Source organism: Haliotis rubra, unplaced genomic scaffold (genome assembly GCF_003918875.1).
Source record: "Haliotis rubra isolate DU_JTF1 unplaced genomic scaffold, ASM391887v1 Scf540, whole genome shotgun sequence".
Classification (NCBI taxonomy): domain Eukaryota; kingdom Metazoa; phylum Mollusca; class Gastropoda; order Lepetellida; family Haliotidae; genus Haliotis; species Haliotis rubra.
The window spans coordinates 624,503-646,445 of record NW_025767236.1 but is presented as its reverse complement, the minus strand read 5'-3'; the positions used below and the strand labels follow the sequence as shown (position 1 = coordinate 646,445).

Sequence of the window (21,943 nt, the reverse complement as noted above, 5' to 3'; positions counted from 1 at the left end):
AAAATCAATCATACTTATGCTGCTATTTGATATTTCAACCCAAATGTTACTAACTGGGGTCTCATCTCTATTTAAGCCATCAATAAGTCACTTTATCTTAAAATTGTTTCATTTCAGGTAGTGAAGAGGAAGTGCCAAAGTTTGACAACCCAAAATTCAAACTGGTGGCCACACCTACAGCAATGTCTGTTGCCGAAGACACGTCACCAACTGCCACACCCCCTAACGACAGTCTAGCGGACACCAGCCTAGCAATAGATGAGGTTGAGATGGATGCAAGTGACTGAAAGGAAGGGGACAGTATTTTCATTACCAAGTCTGTGCTGGACTGACAACTTCCCATCAACCACAGCTTGGCATTACCAATATGGACATATGTGGAGGAGGGTGTGTGGTTAGCGGCTGAGATTATTGTTGTGGAGCCGACAGTCAACGGTTGATAGGGAGAACTGTTAACACAGATAAACATTGTCAGTAAACTCAGGTTGTCTTCCAAGTTTCCAGACTAGAAAACCGTGTTGTCAAAGTTGAGGAACTGCCCAAGATGAAAACTGCAATGGTCATGATGAGTGTGACGAGAGGAGTGTGGAGAAAGCATTGGAAACATGAGCAGGGTGTTTCTACACTTTAAGTCACAAACTTGGCCATGAAGAGAATATGATGGAACTTCCAAAGTTTTCAGATATATGTCCATTGGAGAGAGCAAATATACAAGATTACCTACCACATACGTGCAATTTGTTTTTCATGTTATTTCATTTCAAGGACAAGAGTCATCAGAAGATGACATATCCCCCCGGCCCCCACATCTTTGAAAGAACAAATCGTCTGACAGTTACTTAAAATCCAGCTTGATTTTAGACTTAGTGCAAATCGTTTCCATGGAAATCATGAAAAAAATAAATGACAAAAATCTGCAAATAGCAAAAGGCACCACTTTGGGATCTGCCTCACATATCTGCCAAGTTTTGCTGAAAGATATTAAGAAGTTTTCGCGTTGTGCTCCGGAAACAAAACCTACCCCTCCCTTTTGAGACTAAGTCCAAATTGTTTCCATGGAAACTGAGAAAATAATAAATCACAAATATCTGCAAATAGCAAAGGCACCACTTTGGGATCTGCCTCACATATCTGCCAAGTTTTGCTGAAAGATATTAAGAAGTTTTTTCTACAGTTCGAAACAAAACCTACCCTCCCTTTTGAGACTAAGTCCAAATTGTTTCCATGGAAACTGAGAAAATAATAAATCACAAATATCTGCAAATAGCAAAAGGCACCACTTTGGGATCTGCCTCACATATCTGCCAAGTTTTGCTGAAAGATATTAAGAAGTTTTCGCGTTGTGCTCCGGAAACAAAACCTACCCCTCCCTTTTGAGACTAAGTCCAAATTGTTTCCATGGAAACTGAGAAAATAATAAATCACAAATATCTGCAAATAGCAAAAGGCACCACTTTGGCATCTGCCTCACATATCTGCCAAGTTTTGCTGAAAGATATAGAGAGGTTTTTGAGTTGTGCTCCGGAAACAAAGCCCACCCCTCACTTTTGGGATTAAGTCTGAATCGTTTCCATGGAAACCGGGAAAAATAAAAATGCCAAAAATCTGCAAATAGCAAAAGGCACAACTTTAGGATCTGTTTGATATATCGACCAGGTTTTGTTGAAAAATATTATATGGTTTTTGAGTTGTGCTCCGGAAACGAAAGCAATCCTTACTTTTTTAGACTAAGTTCAAAATGTTTCCGGGGAAACCGGTAAAAATAAAAATGCCAAAAATCTGCAAATAGCAAAAGGCACCACTTAAGGTTCTGTTTCATACATCTACCAAGTTTTGTTGAAAAATACTGAACGGTTCTTGAGTTATGCTCCGGAAACGAAGCCCACCCCTCACTTTTGGGACTAAGTCCGAATCGTTTCCATGGAAACCGGGAAAAATTAAAATGCCCAAAATCTGCAAATAGCAAAAGGCACAACTTTAGGATCTGTTTGATATATCTACCAAGTTTTGTTGAAAAATATTGAATGGTTCTTGAGTTGTGCTCCGGAAACGAAAGCAATCCTTACTTTTTGAGACTAAGTTCAAAATGTTTCCATGGAAACCGGAAAAAATAAAAATGCCAAAAATCTGCAAATAGCAAAAGGCACCACTTAAGGTTCTGTTTCATACATCTACCAAGTTTTGTTGAAATATACTGAACGGTTCTTGAGTTATGCTCCGGAAACGAAGCCTACCCTTCTTTAAGACTAAGTCCAAAACGTTTCCATGGAAACCGAGAAAAATAAAAATGACAATAATCTGTAAATAGCAAAAGGCACCACCTTAGGTTATGTTTGACATATCTACCAATTTTGGTTGAAAAATATCGAACGGTCTTTGAGTTATGCTCCGGAAACAAAATGATTACGGACGGACGGACGGACGGACAGAGGGACGAGGCGACGACTATATCCCACCGCATTACATGCCGGTGGGATAAAAAGGAAACTTCTTGTTATCAAATCACACACACATTAGAATCTGATCTTGCAGTTTCATTATAACCCTCCCAAACTTGGGGAGGGGTAGCCTAGTGGTTAAAGCGTTGGTTCGTCACGCCGAAGACCCGGGTTCGATTCCCCACATGGGCACAATGTGTTAAGCCCATTTCTGGTGTCCCCCGCCGTGATATTGCTGGAATATTGCTAAAAGCGGCGTAAAACTAAACTCAGTCAGTCAGTCAGTCAGTGTAATGAAGGGGAGGAAACTCCTTCAGACAGGATCGGTATTTATGAATACTGCTTTACAACAGGAAATGTAAAGACATGAACCCATGTGGTCCAAGCACTGTCAATTCTACTCCCTTTTTATGGTGTCTGAAATAAGTGATTAGGGATTGAAATGAAAAATATTTAGAAACTAGATAATGCAAAGGGTAAACCCGGGATTCTGCAGCAATCTTGTGAATTATGCAAAGCCTGATTGGGCTTCTCACTGAAATCATTTTTAGTGTTCTGTTGCTACTTGTTTTAAAAGACCTCATCCCTGCTCTCTGTGGTACCTCAAAATCTTGTATTCAAGAAATAGTTTGCTCTAGCCCCATGTACAGTGTAATAAAGTAGTTTTAACTTTATTAATATAATAGTTCAGGACAAAGACTGTACTTTATTTCAGTGAGTGAGTTTATATTTAAGCCGCACTTTCCAGCTATATGGCGGTGGTCTGTAAATAATCGAGTCTGGACCAGACAATCCAGTGATCAACAGCATGAGCATCGACCTGCGGAATTGGGAACCGATGACGTGTCAACCAAGCCAGCAAGCCTGACCACCCGATCCTGTTAGTCGCCTCTTACGACAAGCATGGGTTACTGAAGGTTCATTCTAACCAGGACCTTCACGGGTTTCACTGCTCGTGGGGTTAGTTTAGACTATTTCTTTTTAAAGATGCCAAATTTACTATTTACAGATGAATGCACAAAACAAAAAACAATATGACTTGTAATGTGAGTGAGAGTTGAGTGATATAACTGGAAAGTGAAGCCTGAGTCAGCGGAATGTTGGAGTAGATGCTGGAAGTGATGCAGGTCTCGGACCACGCTCTGTGCACGCATGTTGCTGACAAACCTACAAAGAGACCTTGCCACTTAAACAATCATGAAATATTGTTATTAATGTTTAACAAAGATACCTGCATATATATTTCATAACGTGTCCTAATAATTAAAAACAATCCATTCCAGCTTTATTGTATGCTTATTCCTGTTCTTCATTGACAAAATGACTTTTCTTTAATTTTTAAGTACGAGCACACATGCAGCTATGTTCATTAATAATTATTTAGTTCAGGATTTCCTATTTCTTGACTGTAGCTCTTATTCATCCTAGGCCCATAGTGGTATTTAAAAGAAAGCAAATGATATAACCGTTGTCTTGGTGGCAGGGCTGATCTGCAGGAAGTTCTGGGCATTCAGAGAAGTGTTGGGTTGAACATATCGGTGGACTGTGTACTCAGTTCGGTTGTAACTGGAGATCACCTATGTGACAAGTGTCAAGAGTCTACACGTTTCCCCAGATCCGTGATTCAAATGTTTGCATTTTGTGGTCAGAAGTTGTTTCATGCACTCGATAAATATGAATAATCCATGAAGTTGGCAGTTGTCTAAGCTGGGATGAATCTCCTAGCGCACAATTATTCACTCTCAAACAATACTTCCCACCAAGTACCAGCTAGTTTGGCATTACTATTCACTTAGTCCAAAGACAACCTCTAGTTTCATGGATACAGCATCTGCCTCGATAATGGGATTGCAGCTTTTGACAGTCATACCAAAATGGACGGTACTCTTGACCTTCAGCACGTGTTTGCTATCTGTGGTATGTTATCTCAGTTGTCAAGCAGCATTAACCTGTCAAGTCCAGGCTATCACTCATGTGCATGCACACATATGAAATGATCTCCAGGACCTCAAATCACTTGCTGATGTATTAACTTTTTTGTAGGAGATACCTTCAAACCTGCCATAATGTATTCATATCCACTTGTTCCATAAAATAATACCTCGCACAAAAAACTGCCGACTAGCATTTATGTCCATTCCAGAGAGCCTATGTTTCACAAGCACATGCTGATTATTCACTGGAAGATCCCAGTGTTCAGATACCATGCAGCAACATACCAGGTCAGGCTGGTCAGACTTGCAGACATCATTGTATCCTAATTGCCTAGATCACTGCTCATGGTGTCCCAATTTTGTCAAGACCATCATATAAATGGAGTATGTCTGGTTAAATAAAATACAAAAAGAAAGTATTCCCTGGACATGTTTTATTCTTGTTTGTACAACTGCATTTACTCTTTGTCCGACTTTCCTGTGAGCTGCTTTGTACCACGAAGACGACCGGTACGTCTGGCAGCGATAAGACCGACCTAGAAGAGGAATACAAGACTTCAACAACAACAACAAAAAGTCCTCCTCTAAACATTACTGTTTTCTCATACTTCATTACAAATATTTACAATGTTGTAACTTTGAATTTTTCAAAGCTTCCTACAACCTAACAGAAGTTCAGTGTGAACATGGATTTAGCATGTGAATAGGTTACAAAAAGAACTATTTGTATTATCAGAAAACAAGCATACATTCTACAAACTCGATGAAAGACTAAATAACACCAGCCTACCTTTCTACCAGCAGAGGTGTCCCTCCTGACGGTCGAAGCCTTTCCAATATGTTGATGGTTACCACCACCGTGGGGATGCTCAACGGGCTGAAAAACAACATGGACCGTGAGGCACGAACATACTTCAGAGACACCGGAGGAGCAAACAAATATCAACAGTGAATCTGTCACTTTTGGTGCCTGAAACTTTACATCCGTGTGTAAAGCACTATTCCAGTGAGATCACAGCAAGGGGCATGTCACGTCACAGCAAGGGGCATGTCACGTCACAGCAAGGGGCATGTCACACGTCACATCAAGGGGCATGTCACGTCACAGCAAGGGACATGTCACGTCTCACAGCAAGGGGCATGTCACGTCTCACAGCAAGGGGCATGTCACGTCTCACAGCAAGGGGCATGTCACGTCACAGCAAGGGGCATGTCACGTCACAGCAAGGGGCATGTCACATCACAGAAAGGGGCATGTCACACGTCACATCAAGGGGCATGTCACGTCACAGCAAGGGACATGTCACGTCTCACAGCAAGGGGCATGTCACGTCTCACAGCAAGGGGCATGTCACGTCTCACAGCAAGGGGCATGTCACGTCTCACAGCAAGGGACATGTCACGTCAGAGCAAGGGGCATGTCACGTCACAGCCAGGCACTAAGAAGCATGTGTAAGGTATCAAAGCCCAGTTAGTCAGGACAACCCTTAACCATAAGCCTCCACAGTCATATGAGTCTGCCCCTCATTCATATCTATCATTGTGACTGTGTAGTCGGGGACAGCAAAACACAACACCAAACAGTAACTGACAACTGTTTTCAATCCAAACCTATGGGACACATATTTATGGATTCTTGAAGTGTAAAGATGGAATATTAGATAAATAATTGATTATACTATATTTGGTTAGAGATACTGAACACAAATGTTTCCAATCGCATCAGCAGAAGAAAGTTGGGTGCTATACTCACGTTCATGGCAACACCTCTGACTTTAGGCCAGCAGTTTCTCTTGGCCTTGTACTTGTGGTAGGCACGTCCAGCCTTCAGCATGGGTTTGTCAATACGACCACCACCAGCAACAATACCTACAAGTACATTTGGTGAACTTTCAGGCGTGTAAACAGTCGATGCCCAACTCGTTACACAAGATCATCAACAAGCGAAAGTCAGCTTTAGTTCTCTGTCAAGAACCTAAAGGTTGCAGATGTTTTGTTAATTTTGATAAAATATTTGAAACATCACATTGGACATGTCCACAATTCAGTCTACAAGTACACACACTTTATGTAAGATGGCTAGAGCCTTTTTCGGTTGTTTTCAATATGGATACAACTTCAACACTGCACATATACAGACATTTCAAGACACAAAATCTGAAATCGTTCAACAGTGACTTAACTCTCATACTTGAACATCGACATAAGATGGTCAAAACACTGAAATATTTTTGGGCAAGTTAGAACTGAAATTTTGAATAAGCACTGATAATCTGTCAAGCGTTTTTAAAGATGCCAAACAATGTCTTCATTACTCACCAACCATAGCCCTGTTTGTTGAGGGAATGGCTTTCTTGGAACCAGATGGAAGCTTCACACGTGTCCTGCGTGTGTCTGGGTTATGGGAGATGACTGTGGCATAGTTGCCTGAGGCACGTGCAAGCTTGCCACGGTCCCCGGTCTTCTCCTCCAGACTGCAGATGATGGTACCTTCAGGCATGGAGCCAACTGGCAGCACATTGCCAACTTGGAGGTTGGCTGAAACATGTTGGAAGCGGTCACAGATTGTTTTTTTTTGTTGTATAGGATCAGCACTACTCAATATGGCAGCTAACATATTCACCAGAATTACCCAAAATTAGTAGTGTAAAGTGTTGTTATATAACAAACTCAATGCAAATTTGTATTGCCGATAAGCCCTGGTAATGTTATAAGGTTTGTCGACATCATATCCCTAATGTTTTAGCCATGTGGCAACATAATTAAAACATTTCATCTCTACAGTGTACTATTTACATGCTGCCATCACATACTGTATTCACCTTAATTAAATCTACCCCGATCACCTACACAAAGCTATAAGAAATCTTCATAAACACATCAAATGACATGATGGTCCACGTTTTGAGTATTTTCACAGATGGCCACCAGGTATAACTGCAGCCAGGAAAATTGGAGGACAATTGGAATCAGAACAGCTCAGAGCTCAAATTCTCAACATAATTATTCAGGTCAAAGTGAAGAATTATTGTTTAGCTCATCATCGTTGTTACTGTGTCTATTTTACACACCTACTATTGCTAATGTGTGTCTCTGTGTATTCCAATGGATATAATGTCAGATATGAGGTAATATTATTTGAATATGATCAGGCCCTCAGATCATTTTTCAGATTTAGTGTAATGGCTTTTAGCAATATTCCAGCATTCCAGAAATGGGCTTCACACTTTGTCCCCATATGGGGAATCGAACCTGGGTCGTCGGCGTGACCAAAAAATGCTTTCACCACTAGGCTACCCTAGAGACACCAGAAATGGGCTTCACACGTTGTACCAATGTGGGGAATCGACAAGCGAACACTTTAACCACTTGGCTACTTGACCGCACCCCTTTCAGGTTATGAAATCAACATTTAAATCCATTAATTTAACACTAAGCAGTAAGACGTGTTCCCCTATTGGCCCTGGTATCAGGAAAACACAAGTTACCTTGACAAAGCCAAAACATTTATGTACATCATAATAATTATCTTCACATGAATTTAGACACTTCCCTTGCCTATTTGGGAAGTTTTTTACAAATGTCGGCCTCTGTGCTTGTCTCCACTAATTTCTAGTTTGTACTGATCTCTCTAATGCAGGGGTGGAAATAACTTTAAAATTGCTAGTGTACTCCGGTTCAGTGGCACATGTAAAATCACTTGCCCTGGTAATTTTTCCACTATACCGGCCGTTTTCTTGTTGATTTTTTAAATAAACAGCATAATAAGCATTGGAAAGTCAACTGGACACCGGAACAGTGTGATATACAAATTTGCTTGCCCGACAGAAAAAAACACTGGACTCGGACATCCGGCAATGGGTTATTTCCACCCCTGTAATGGGAAACAGGTGCATGGGCAAGTCTTTCCTAAACATCCTAAAATATCAGAAGAATTATCATCCATACCTCGTTGGACTCAGGACGACAGTGACTGATCATCAAATAATTCCATGTGACTGAAATACTACACCCATTTAGAAAGGGGGTTAACAGCAATCTTTACCATGTTAACAGCTCAGAGCTCAAATTCTCAACATAATTATTCAGGTCAAAGTGAAGAATGATTTTTAGCTCATCATCGATGTTACCATTTTTATCATAATAGCTATGGATAAAGTGCCGTGTTCAAGACAGTCTGTTCTGTGTTATAAAACTAATATACATATAAGCTCAGAATTTCAGAAAACAAACAATCTTGTTTGTGAAGGAGTGCTACCTTCAATACAATACTGTACACAGTGTGAGCTCGACATTAGGCCTTAAGTCATAATCTGTTATCAAATGGTATCAAAACTATCACACACAGCAGAAGTTATGTGATTATACCTCATCCTTCAGACGAGCAGCTGATTCAATACTTGACATTGTCATGTCTGTAAAAGCTTATGACTGAAACTCACCTTTCTTTCCGCAGTATACAAACTGTCCGGTATACATGCCCTCGGCAGCAATGAAGGTCTCATTCTTCATCTTGTATCTGTATGGATCACGGAATACAACTTTGCACAGGGGGGCTCCACGGCCAGGGTCATGGATGATATCCTGTTGCAAAGGAGGTAATTCGTGAGCAAGATGGACGAAACCTAAATTTTCAATTTAATATTTCACAGCCTGTTAGCCTGAGGAGGGGAAAGTCTCACCTGGTGCATGTAACATGTGAAAGACAATTAATCAACTTGGGAATATATTATCAAGTATATTTTGGGAACCTCAAGTACACACATGTGCCACTTGACAGCAATATATACTAGCCACATAAAAAAACTGCATTGACAAAATATTATCCCAGTTGATAAGTACAATAACAATGTCAAAGGTACATATCAACTTTAATGGAGGGATCATGAGACCATAACAAGTCGGGAGAATTTCAATTGAAAAGTCAATCACAATGACGTCACGAGTCCACAAGCAGGACAGGGGTCAAACAACCATGTCACAAGCTCAATAACGGCTATGTCCACCATCGGCATTGAGAACAGCAGTGCATAGACGATGCATAGAGCCTATCAAACGTGCAAGGAAGGCTTGTGGGATGTCACGCCAGATTCTCTCAAGTTCTGTTGCAAGGTCAAGGACGTTATCTGGCGGATGAGGAAGATCCATCTCGTCCCAAACATGCTCTATCGGGGAGAGATCCGGTGAATTTGCAGGCCAAGGCAGTAAGTCAACGTTGTGTTGCAAAGAAATCCATAGCAACCCTTGCCGTCAGCGAGCTTGTCGATGACGTTGTGTCAGGATAGGCCGTATGGCGGGACATCGTGGTCTGATCCCGTGATGACGTAAACGTTGTCGAACTGTGTTGGGGTGGATACGGCGCATTTCTGGGATGGTTCGGGCAGTCATCGCTGCAGTCTGACACCTGTGGCGCAGATGGGTCACCCTTATCCATCTGTCCTGTCTTGGCGTTGTTACACGTGGACGTCCAGAACGTGGCCGATCAATGACGTCATTTGTGTTCTGGTAGCGTCTCACCAGTGCAGAAATGGTGTTCCGGTGGCAGTGGAAATGTGCAGCCACTTGTCGTTGAGACATTCCCCCCACGGACCATCCCTATGGCCTCATGCCGTTGTGCAGACGTGAGCCTTGGCATGCTATGCATTTCAATAGCCATTTAATTTTTTGAACGATCGCAAGGTCAGGGGTTGAGCTTTCCAAAGTGACAGTATTGTGTGGCATTCATTTGCTGTTTCTCTTTCCGGGAATGCATGTGCAACAACGTATTGCACGTCTCAAGGACGAACCCACTGACGTAACGGAATGTGGCACGTGCATGCATGTTGGATACATGTCACTAATCTCTGAGTTTAAATCCTTATGTGTCTACAAAGGTTTGATAAATTTAGATTTTAAATTTTTGTATGCACAGTTTCTTCATGTGCCTAGTATACATTTAATCACATTGTACTTATGTTGTAACAACAACATAGCTTGAAATCTCTCACATTATTTATGATGCTTATCAATGAACCTTTGTCACCAGTGATCAGAATAGCGAACTTTGTTCTGTAACTAAACACTAAAATTGCTTCATTAGTTCACGAAATATTTGCTCAGTAGGAAGAGGTGCAATACAATTTCAATGCCTGTGTAACATATGCAACTTGCATAAATGTAAAGGACACTGATGTAAAATATTTACAAAAATATATCCCACAATTCAAATTGACACTCCAACATCTGACTTAACCCACAGTCCCCAAATGTGAGGTGGACATTTTAACTTCAAATTTGACAATACCCAAAAATATGCCATTTGAAACATCTCTCAATTTTTAATTAACTATGAAATTCCTCCATAACACAGTTCTGCAATGAAAACTAGACAAACGTACACAACCATTTTGGTGTCGGTCGTCTCCAGCTGCTGATTTAACCTCAATGTTTTGTTACTGTGTATGACATGATACTGCAGCAAGAGACAATGGCAAACCCACCTTAATGATGCCCTTGATGTAGCCATGTCTTTCAGCATAGTCAACGGCTCGAAGTTTGGCCGCCCCTTTCCTGTGTTTTGTGTGGGCCTTGAACACACTTCCTGGACCCTTTCTCTGGGAACGGATAACACGTCCCATGATGACTGCAAGAAATACAGAAGAAAAATTCATTATTGCTTTTTCTCCAGCAAGACAAATATGCTCTTCTGCCCAACCAAAGTGAAGAGTCACAATAATACAACTATACACGTTATCGATAGATAGGCAGCTTCATGATTGATCTTGAAGTCAAACGTGATGTAAAGCAATTTCAACAAACCAAATGTAAACATGTTACGATATTCACAGAAAATAACATAATGACTATAGTGACTTCACCAATTATTTAACATGTAACTACGTATCCTGTGACAAAGCATTACACAAACTGGAAGGTCTTTGAATGGCATTTAGAAGTGATAGACATAATGGAGAGTTTTGTGTTGTTTTTTATGGATATCAACTTCTTTATTATGATGAACATGACGTTTCTAAGTACAGTCAAATCCCGATGAGTCGAATGCCGGTGTCTCGAATATTATGCATAACTCGAAGTACCTGTTGGTCCCGACCATTCCCTGTTATAGTTGTCATCATTTGATTTCCGGTTACACGAATTCGTCTCATAAATACACACGATGACTCGAGAAGGAAATTTGGTCCCATGAGATTTAAACAACAGCAATCTTGTATACATAAGCCGAAGTCAGTCAATGAGAAGTTGATTGGTGTAGCAAACTGATCAAATTAACAAACCAGCGCGCGGCTCACACCTTTCCGCTTTTGACGGGTGAGTTCAAAAGACAGATTAGTGATTTTACGGAAATCACTGTCTGTGGTAATCAAACTGAACTGATAAGGTGCCCCTATTAGTGATAGGGAAATCATTAGATAAACACATGCTTAGGCGGAGGAATTAGGACTGGATCATATTTTTTTCAACCCTCATAGACATACCTATGTCTCGAATACATCGATAAGTCGAATTTATTACTTGGTCCCCAGAGTTTCGACTCATCGGGGTTTGACTGTATATCCTTACTCCTTCATCAGGTGAATGAATAATACAAGAGAGGCAGAGAGCATATATATCTACATGTAAGAACAACAAACAACTAGCAAGATGGATAACTAAATGAGGATTATGGCTCCCCAAAAATGGGTTCTTTACATTCACCTAGTGACAAAATTATAAAAGCATACAACAATCAAGTATCATATAATGTTTATATCAAACTTAAACTGACACATTTAATAGTCCCGTATAAGAAACACCATTTGTTATGAGCTTCTGGGATTCTATGCTGAAGCAAAACATCTGAAGTGTTATCAATATCAATCCATTACACTATTTTCACCCAGTTACTTTTCCTGTAAATCAGATATGTATGTTGAAGATATAATCAGACCTGGTCTCAAATACAACTTCACCCACTGACGCAAGTAATATTCAAGCACAGTTCATAGTGTACTGCTGCCAAGTGTGTACATGTGAGGTAAACAGGGATGATATCATATTAACCAGTTGAACTTCAATATCCATGATGCCATCCATAAAAATATTACTCCCAAATTACAAATCAGACTAAAGAATATTTATTTTTCTGTATAAATATAATTGATGTTCGTATATTTATTACGATTTTCGTGGATTCACACAAGATGAATATGGCTCACGTCCTCACCTATAAGGCCGTAAAGGGGTAAGAGACAGTGCCCGGATGTTAACTTTACGACATCGATGTGCTATTTGCAAACATCCGAATCCTTTGTAAAAATTTACAAATACGGCTTCTGTGAAGTTGTATACTTCATTCAATCATAAACATATTCGTGTAATAATAGCTAATGAAATATCATATAACTATTGCGACATTTCTCAAACTGGTTTTGTTACTGTGTATGACAGTACATAAAGGACACAAAACGTCGCACGAGTCACGAAACATCTTACGTTTGTACAAAAACAGCGCACAGTTTGAGATTTTGAAAGTTTGAAACTACATGCAAACTGTGCGTTAAGAAATAAAATTTTTGCTGTATTTCCCTGCTTCGTAGATTATTGTTAGATGCAGTGAATAGCACAGGGAAAAAAAAACATAGATCGATCCAAATTGTGTTTCTCCCATTGCAACTACATCTACATCTACGCTGTAATGCAACATCTAAACGATGAGCTCTGCAACCTCATGCAGATCAACGTAAAAAGTGTACTGATAGAATCTAGTGCGAAATCGTATACGCTAAAGTGAAAGGTTAGGGATCGTTCATAATTTATGGCTAGGGGGGTGATGATGATTTTAAGGGGGAGGGTTTCACCCATTTTGTTCTTGGGAGGCAGAGGGGTTCATCAATTTTGTACACATGTACTAGGGAGGTCAGCAACTATGTACATAGAAATATTAAAAAGTTATGCTTAAAAAAGTGGAAAGGGGTGGGGGTGGGGGTTCATTGATTAGTACATAACATGCAGGTCGGGGTCACTAACCTTGTACATAAATTTTAGTGGGGGTCATTCACATTGTACATGCTTCGCCATGAAAATCATCTCGGGGGCATAAATTATGAACGGTCACTTAGCTCGCTGGCTTGTAAACTTACGGGCGATTTGGTGCCTGGCTCTGAGAGTGTGCATGGGTTCGAATCGGGGATGGGACTGAACCCCCCCAAACAGCACTAGAATGTATTTCACTTGGAATCTGTATTTTACTGAGAAATTACAGTCTACGCTATATCCGACAGCTTTCTGAATGGCACTGTGCATTCAAAATAAAGGCAATTGTACATCGTTATATATACATTTTTCTTAAAAGTTGAATATTCGAATCAAATGTGATTATCGTCTCGCAGTCCCAGAACTGAAGTTTATTACACTCAGGTCGATAGCTACAAGTAAATTTCAATTCAAGTACATTGTGCAAAATGGTATGTAGATGAAAACAATATTACAGGGTTGTAAATACTTCTCCCGAGCAGTACAAAACACTTTCAGGTCCAGAACCGATATGAGGATTAATGTACGTTTATAAAATATTTTTTCCAGGTGTGAACTTTATCATGATTATTTTTCATAACCTACATATACTTTTCTTAATGTTCCTACTCAGCTATTGAATTATATACTCATTTTGTTTGTACATAATGAACTAGGTCTCGTTCATTTCGGTCTGTAAGACCAGGGATAATCTACGTTATATAGTCTCCCTGGTAAGACAGTGTTCGTGAGATTCACCAGGTCGTACCTGTTGTATGCAGTACAGCAGACATACGTTAACATATACGTTAATCTATATAGACATTATATACTATACTGCATACATACTATATGGCGAAACTCACAAGCAATGTCTCACTGACAGAAATGAACGAGACCTCTACATTACATATACATGTTGGGGGTCAATGTACTGGTATTTATGAATGAGTTGTTTTCCCTCTTTCAGTTGAAAGGCGCCTAAACAGATACTGAAATTCATTGTCTATGTCCACAATTGACAAAGTGAGCATTTGCTTTCATTTAATGGTATCCCCTGTTGTTTCAACCGGTATAGTTTGGGATGTTCTGAACGCAGAAACAAAACTCCAACTTTGAAAGCGTCGAAATAGTGATCAATTGCTTTTTCGCGGAATACAAATTTGCGCACCATTTTGGAAAGTGGATGCGGATGGTTATTATGTGTTTGAACTTCAACTTTAATGTCGGTTTGACACCATCGCGAGCGAAATTCGGACAGAAGTGGGATAAACGTTTGACATTTTGGTCACCTTAGTAGACGGCGAGTGTGCGTATAGGGAGGCGGAATTAGGGACCGTTCATAATTTATGGCCAGGTGGGGTGATGATGATTTTTATGGAGAAGCATGTACAATGTGAATGACCCCCCTAAAATTTATGTACAAAGTAAGTTAACCCTCCCACCCCACCCTGTATGTCATGTACAAAATCAATGACACCCGCCCACCCACCACCCCTTCCAATATTTTTTAAAGCATAATTTTTAAATATTTTTATGTACCCCCCCTTAAAATTATCATCACCCCCCTAGCCATAAATTATGAACGGTCCCTTAGTAATTTAGGACTATATGAAATTAAGCAGGGATCGGGAGAGGGTGTGTGATAGTGTTAATAAGGTAAGATTAGTTTTGATGCCATTATTATTAGCAGAAGCCCGAGTATGCCAATAGGGGATATATGTCTATCTATGTATTTGTCTAACTAAACAAAGGAATTCGTGGGCACATTGGACATAACTAGAAGGTACTTTAGTAGAAAGTGTAATCCCAGAACATTGAAAACGTGCAAAAGTACTTCAGCCCTTGCTAAGTCTTTGGTAATATGTCCTATCCGTAATCGAGTTCAGCCCTTACTTGAAGTCTAGATAATTTGCCCTATCGATGTAATCACACGTAAAATCTTCCTTGGAATCCTGTCGAGATATCATGCTTTCACGTTAAGACCAATTTAGAAGATGTGCTTACTTGCGATTTCGATCACACTTAAAGCAGGGATATGTACGAAAACCATACCCGGAACTCGTGGGTTACTATGCTGACCTGGCACATAGTGATGTTGTATATATAAAATATCAATCCACAAGTGACCCCTGTAGCATACACGTTGCCAGTTATAACACGTTTTGTTTGTGTTGCACAATCTGGATAATCCTGGGTACCAACACGTTCATTTCTTAAGCTTCGAATTGGAGATTACACACAGATCTCAATCAAACATTTAAATATACTTCTGTAAAATTCTCAGCAGTAAAACGTTTTCATAAACTAGAAAGTTATATACATAACTCGCAGGGAGCAGCACAGATAGCACGCTGAGTGATAGTTCGTGCATTATTTGAGTGATCATTTATCGGAGTGAATTTACATTTCCTAAACCAAAATTCACATCCCGACTTATTTCCAAACACATTTAAACCATAGAGGATTGAGTATGGTTTTACGCTGCTTTTAGCAATATTCCAGCAATATCACAGGTGGACACCAGAAATGGGCTTCACACATTGTACCCATTTTTGGGGATCGAACCCGGGTCTTTGACGTGAGGAGCGAACGCTTTGACCACTAGGCTACCCCACCGCCCACTTACATAGAACATCAAGTCGGCTAATACAGTTGACATTGTTACTATGTTATTGCACGTGTTTAGTTTAATAACAAAACATGTGACTTATTGCCAATCGCTTATGTAGTTTCATATGTGAACTTTAGGAACATCGATTGTTTCTCATTGTTGAATGGTCCAGCCTTTAAACAACTGATTTTAATGGAGTGCAAAATAACAGATTTGATGCAGATAGTAAATACTACAATATTCCATAGAGAAGGTGCCAAACATCCAGGCGGCTATCACTTCATCTGTCCCCTTAATTTAATGTCCGCTTCAATCCAGACATTGCAGGAAGAAATCCACAAGAAATCAATCCTATTCCAACTTAAAACAAAAGATAAGTGAATTGTTTTTATCATCTTTATTGCATTCAACTATAAACGTTCAAAATGCCCAGATGTAACACTTGGTCATGTAGACAACTTTGGCTTGCTCCAGAGAGAATAGGTCATGGTAATGTAGTTTGCTCACTTAACAGATATTCACCATGGAAGAGCCATTTGAAGGTAATACTAGGAGTGTGCAGTCATCACCATGAATACCCCCAATGCTGTACATTATACTCATTACACAAAACATGAACCATCTCAATATGAGTGATTTATACTTAGGCATTTGGAATATCCATGGCAATAGTTGCACACATATTATTCACTAATCGAACTTATTTTTGGAAATAAATTACATAGCATATGTATCAGAAACTATCAAAATGGTTCATATGCTTATGCTGTGAAAGACATCTGTGACTGTGCCGATACAGCACCCCTCTCATAGTAGGAATACTCTCAGGACTAAGTATCTTCACATACCCTGGAAGTGACTAGCATGTAGGCACTGTTCAAGAAGGCAATTAGCCTCTTTAATCATTACAACAAAATCTTAGTACCATCCTCTTTGAATGATGGCAAGCAATAAAAAATATGAAGGCCTTCAAAATGGCTCTATACATATCTAAGATCTAAAGTAGATGAAATAAATTGTTTTCTAATGATATCACATTTTGATATTCATGTGGACTGACCGACCTCAAGACACTTCTTGAGGACATCATAAAAATACTGCACCTCAGATCTATCAATAACAAAATGTTCATGTGAACAAACATTGAACTGTGCTTCACAACTCATTCCACAACTCTTCAATCATTCTCATATCTCTGACCTCAGGTGTCAAACCACAAACATTTTGTGCTGTTTAAAAAATCTTCAAAAACTGAACCTGTCATGCAAGTCCATTCTGACAAGTTCAGTAATTATTTTGACAAACAGATTGAAACACAAAATCTGGACTCACCAGTACAATGGAGTCAAAGAGTTTGTGTAGAATGACATACAGCACAAACATCATGGCATACGTTAAGTCGACACATCACTCCATTTTGCACGGAGGTGACCAAATGTAACATCTCGGTTAGCCAGACTTTTACACAACTAAATAAGTTTGTCAATATGAGAAAAATGCCGTCCCATATAAAAATCAACTCTCTCCTTAGTGCTTTAGAAATATGCCTCGTGGTTCTTAATTCAACCCTTTAAAACCATGAAATGGTACATGTATAATATAATAGCTGAAGTATCACAAAACAATGCAAAACAAATACTACAGAGTATTGCTGTATAGAAAAAAAACAACCTGCAATCCCATTGTTTGTGCAGAGAACCCTTTGTTCACATACATGGCAAAACATTCTTGGGAGTTCTTGGGCAAATAACCATGTTTTGGATCAACAAAAGGTGGGCAAGAAATAGTTACAAAAAAAATTGGAGAAAGCTTGTTCAGTTTCCGTTGTTCATTCAGCTTGATCAGATATTCCGCAGGACTGACATGGCTGCCCAAGAATCAAGACCTGTGTTTTGCCAAGGTCTAACCTCCTACCTTGTGCTATCAACCACAGGTCTGGCTTGGAGACTGAATGCCACTGGATTATACTGGTTTCAAAAGGGGCTGATCACATAGCAACCAACAGCCTAATTGCAAATCAAGAGCTGTGTAACAGTCAGATCTAAGTTGGGAGGAATACATGTCATTTGTACATGACTAGTTCAGGACAATACAAATAATACTAATCAATAATAAAATCCCTGCTCTATCTCCCGGTCAGGGCTTCCCTGAGCTTAAACTTTACATATGGATCAACATGTTATATCTTTGCGCAGTTAAGAGGGCAACATTATTTTAAAAAATAACATGTAAAAAAAAATAATGTAGTTTGATTATCATAAAATCCATGATAACTTTTATGATACATGATCAGAAAGAAAATTCAGAGATCCTTCAAGTAAGTACTCTGATCATGTCAAACAGTGGAGACTACGTCCCTGTAAAGTAAGTAATGTCGAGTATTGATAAAAAGACATGATATGTTAGGCTCACCAATGCCAGCGAGTTTCATCTACACGATGGGCGACTGTTACACAGTCCAAATTTGAGTGGAAGGAACAGTGAATCTTTTCACTATGTGATCATAAGTTAACATTAACAGCATATCAAGATCATACCAACAAGTAAAATGCTCACATAAAAGAATGGGTACCTCTTCAAAATGCACAATACCCCATAATCTGCAGTTGGCTAGAAATGAATGACGCAATACGCCCTCATAGTCATCACAGATTGTTCAATGTGGTCCCTGGCGATATCAACACAAGTATGCAAGTACTTCAGACATCAACAATGCTCGACCCTGAGCAGGACCAGACAGACTTGCCAGCTGCCAACAAGTCAATTGCAGCCTCTCTCGCACACGCGTTCACACACGCACACTTCAGGCAGGCAGGCAGGCAGGCAGGCAGGCAGGCAGGCACCCACTCTCACAAATATGGGAGCATTCTTCACAAGTCAGTGGGTAGGGAAAAGACGTAAGCACCAAAGTCTCCGAGACATTAAGTTCCACTAATCAGGCTTGCCTAATGAACGAACATACCATACCCTAAACTCATGCCAAAACTCCCCATATCTGCTTGTAGCAAGGCCAATTAACTGATGGATCTTTATACAGGGAACTAAACACAAGGCTATCTCATGTCATGAACAAGATCTATCACAGATATTGGGCTATGAAATATGTGATATTTGAACCATTCTGAATGAAAAAGGTTCACCAAGGCAAGCCTGAGATGTCGCACAGATCGAGGCACCTATATGTGCTAGATGGTCTCGGTTCTATATGTAAGAACTTCAATGACTATATGGGCAAGAGTTTGAATGGAGGCTGATTAAAATAACATGATACTGGATGAAAATCACTTATGCTGTATTATGAGGTTGTACATAACATGGAATGTTGTATTATCATGTCATGATCAATTTGACTGTAGCGGACTTGAAACGTCCTATCACTAGCTATAGGGTTTCTCTGCAGCTAAATGGGACCAGCCTATAGATACAGATTGATCCTCTATAGACATAAATACTGTTGTATAGTGTACCATATTCTACCATACATGACAAAACACTAGTCATCATCACTTCTTAACATTGCACTAACTTTGGAGTACAGGAAGTTGGCACTTGAAATGCAAATAAATAGGCTTCGATCATTCGTAAAATGGGTAGTGGAATTTCAAAGTTAAATCAGACAGTTATACTATATACATCGCATGACAATGGAGAACGACAAATGAGTGTCATGTTAAGTTCTAACTATAACAAAGCATAATATTTCAACTGACGGTTCCTTTATAAGTGAATAAATGTACGGCATATATTTGTTGTGAAACATTAAAGAAATATTGAACATTCTTGAAGATCATTTAGCTGTGTCAGCAAAAATGGTCCCACATATTAAACTACTCAACTGATCTCGTAACCTATCCCTGTAATCATGCTTTGGTGCATTAGCTGAAAATTTGGGAGCAGATATTTCGAGCTATCCCCCGATTTAATAATGGATACTTGTATTTTCCTAACACCATATTAAATACATATAATATAGTTCATAGATTACTTATACGCAACTTTTAAAGCTAAAGGAAAGAGTTTCACAATCGACGCACAGGGTTTAAGTAGTGAACATGCAAAGAGGGACCATTCTCAATTTCAATGATGCTCAGTGACCTCGAGACCTCTGGAAATCAGAACAGCCTAACCTGGCCTGCACAGTTCCAGAACATGTCTTTGTTACACCGTCTGACAAAATTTGGCAAATGTTTTGATTCAAACAAATATGTTAACACTTCTTGAATAAATGCATTTCTTGAGGATGAACAAGATGTTCATCAGGCCGGGCATTGAGGGTAAGACGTGTTAACATATAGAGTCTCCAAGAAGTGCCGACAAGTGTGAAATGTACTGGTCACACGCAGTAAGGTACAACTCAGTACGCACCTTCACACAGATTAAGAGATGAACAAGACAAGTACAATTACATTTTTGTAGAAATATGGCACTTCAGTTTGACAATGCCCTATTCTGGTAGGGAGTTGCAATACATATAAAACCCTGTGCTTCTGTTTTCTGTTCGTATGTGCTATGAGGCTCAGGAAATCATCCCTCTGTCGAACACAGTCAACTAACTATGATCAGCCATAACATTGTACCACATTACAACCAATCATCTATCTAAGTATCACTAATACTTTCCTCATTAGTGATCTGTCAGTGGACTTGGATTTGCACATACACGACCAAATCTGAATTTATCACAGGACGGCATCTTATACACAAAAACTAATCTAAAATATAACACCAAGAAAATTGTTTTAAAAATGATGATAATAAAAAGCCTGGCTCTTTAGATGGAAACAGGTGAAGAACCAGTATAAACATGTTAGGGTTACAAATTGTTTCGATAATTTATCAGTTGTAACAGATGAACGATTACATTTAAAACAAGGTTCATAAAAGTCTTCCAGTATTGTTGGATGGACACATCGTTCCATCAACAGTCAGTATTTCTGCATTATAAAATAATACAATTTGCTCATCTGTGTTATGTGAGTGAAGACATGTCACCCAACAAGTGATATTTTGAAAGACAGCACAACTGTCTAAACTGAGGCTGAACAAATCCAGCCATTTTCACGTAAAATTTGCAAAAAAAATCGACTGTTTTTTTTCTTCATCTGTAACTTCAGTGTGTAACAGAATCCTGTCACAGAGGTACGTTGTGATACTGTTGAACAGTGCAAGGCGGTATCATGCCTTGCAAGGTTTATGTAGGCACGAGTCAAGACCACACAAGAGTCTTGATCATGCAAAATATACAGTCAAATAATTGTTACTGGTTCCATCAACTGTTTGCCAGTCAAAATAACAAAGTGCACCGTTTCCAAGCAATATGTGAGAAGGGGAGGTAACTGCACTGACAAAGCCAAACTGGTGTTTAAGGGAGACAACTGCAGCATTTGTCTCCTATTCCAGCACATGGAGGTCAGCAGTGATTTAGTTGCCCCACCAGTCGTTAGCAGCTGGTTGTTGGTTGTACGCTCCTCCGTAGTTGCTGTACTGGTTGTACTGATTGTAGTGGTTGAAGCCTTGCTGCTGGAACCCAGGGGTTGCAAAACCACCTGATTTACTCTGCTTATTCTGTTGACGATAATCACGGGCTCCAAATCCACCAGATCCATAGCTGCAAGGGAAATCAGTAAACTGAATATATGTTGACTTGACCCCAAATAAGAATTAATGAAGGAGTCTTTCAATATGGGATATATAGTAATGATTATAAAGCATCTCCATACTCGCTATTATGATGTAAACAATCAAGAATTGTACCATTCGCACACAGTAATGTACGACAAATTACACACCTTCACACAGATTAAGAGTCAGAAAGCCCTGAGCAAAGGAAAATCATGCGTTAACAGTGAAGCCAAGAAAGCTGACCAAGGAATAACAGTATTCAAACCTAATGCTTGCAGGATCATGGCTAGACTTGCAACACTACTCTGCCACCTTGACAGTGACTCATGGCCTCAGGTTCAAAC

The 21,943-nt window shown here is 39.6% G+C and overlaps 3 protein-coding genes across 6 annotated transcripts in view; 1 reads left to right on the top strand and 2 right to left on the bottom strand.

Annotated features, from left to right (window-relative positions):
• Positions 1-728, top strand: part of LOC124253465 (cell division cycle protein 16 homolog) — a 55,172-nt gene extending 54,444 nt beyond the window's left edge. The window contains exon 14 of the mRNA XM_046687246.1: positions 118-728. Coding sequence (XP_046543202.1) covers positions 118-287 — 170 coding nt within the window. The 3' untranslated portion in view covers positions 288-728. The remainder of the gene's footprint in view (positions 1-117) is intronic.
• Positions 729-4,791: 4,063 nt separating this feature from the next.
• On the bottom strand, positions 4,792-12,599 carry LOC124253452 (60S ribosomal protein L8). Of its 2 annotated transcripts, none has more exons than XM_046687227.1 (7): positions 12,576-12,599; positions 10,852-10,994; positions 8,815-8,956; positions 6,692-6,910; positions 6,126-6,241; positions 5,163-5,249; positions 4,792-4,908 (listed from the first exon to the last, which is right to left on the bottom strand). In XM_046687227.1, exons 2-7 carry the CDS (start codon positions 10,987-10,989, stop codon positions 4,831-4,833), a joined length of 780 nt encoding a protein of 259 aa, XP_046543183.1. In that variant the 5' UTR covers positions 10,990-10,994; positions 12,576-12,599; the 3' UTR covers positions 4,792-4,830. The 2 variants fall into 2 exon arrangements, with proteins under 2 accessions (XP_046543183.1, XP_046543182.1); XM_046687226.1 differs by lacking the exon at positions 12,576-12,599 and adding an exon at positions 12,138-12,156.
• Positions 12,600-16,359: 3,760 nt separating this feature from the next.
• The window catches only part of LOC124253441 (ATP-dependent RNA helicase DDX3X-like), a 28,113-nt gene continuing 22,529 nt past the window's right edge, over positions 16,360-21,943 (bottom strand). For all 3 annotated transcript variants that reach the window (XM_046687213.1, XM_046687214.1, XM_046687215.1), the window contains one exon: positions 16,360-21,585. In XM_046687213.1, the coding sequence (XP_046543169.1) occupies positions 21,399-21,585 (187 nt within the window). In that variant the 3' untranslated portion in view covers positions 16,360-21,398. The remainder of the gene's footprint in view (positions 21,586-21,943) is intronic.

Coding starts and splice junctions, on each gene's coding strand:
- LOC124253452 (XM_046687226.1), bottom strand. Junction 8,957..10,851: donor ACATCAAGGGCATCATTAAG/GTGGGTTTGCCA, acceptor CCTTTGCAACAG/GATATCATCCATGACCCTGG. Junction 5,250..6,125: donor TCAGAGGTGTTGCCATGAAC/GTGAGTATAGCA, acceptor GTTGTTTTTCAG/CCCGTTGAGCATCCCCACGG.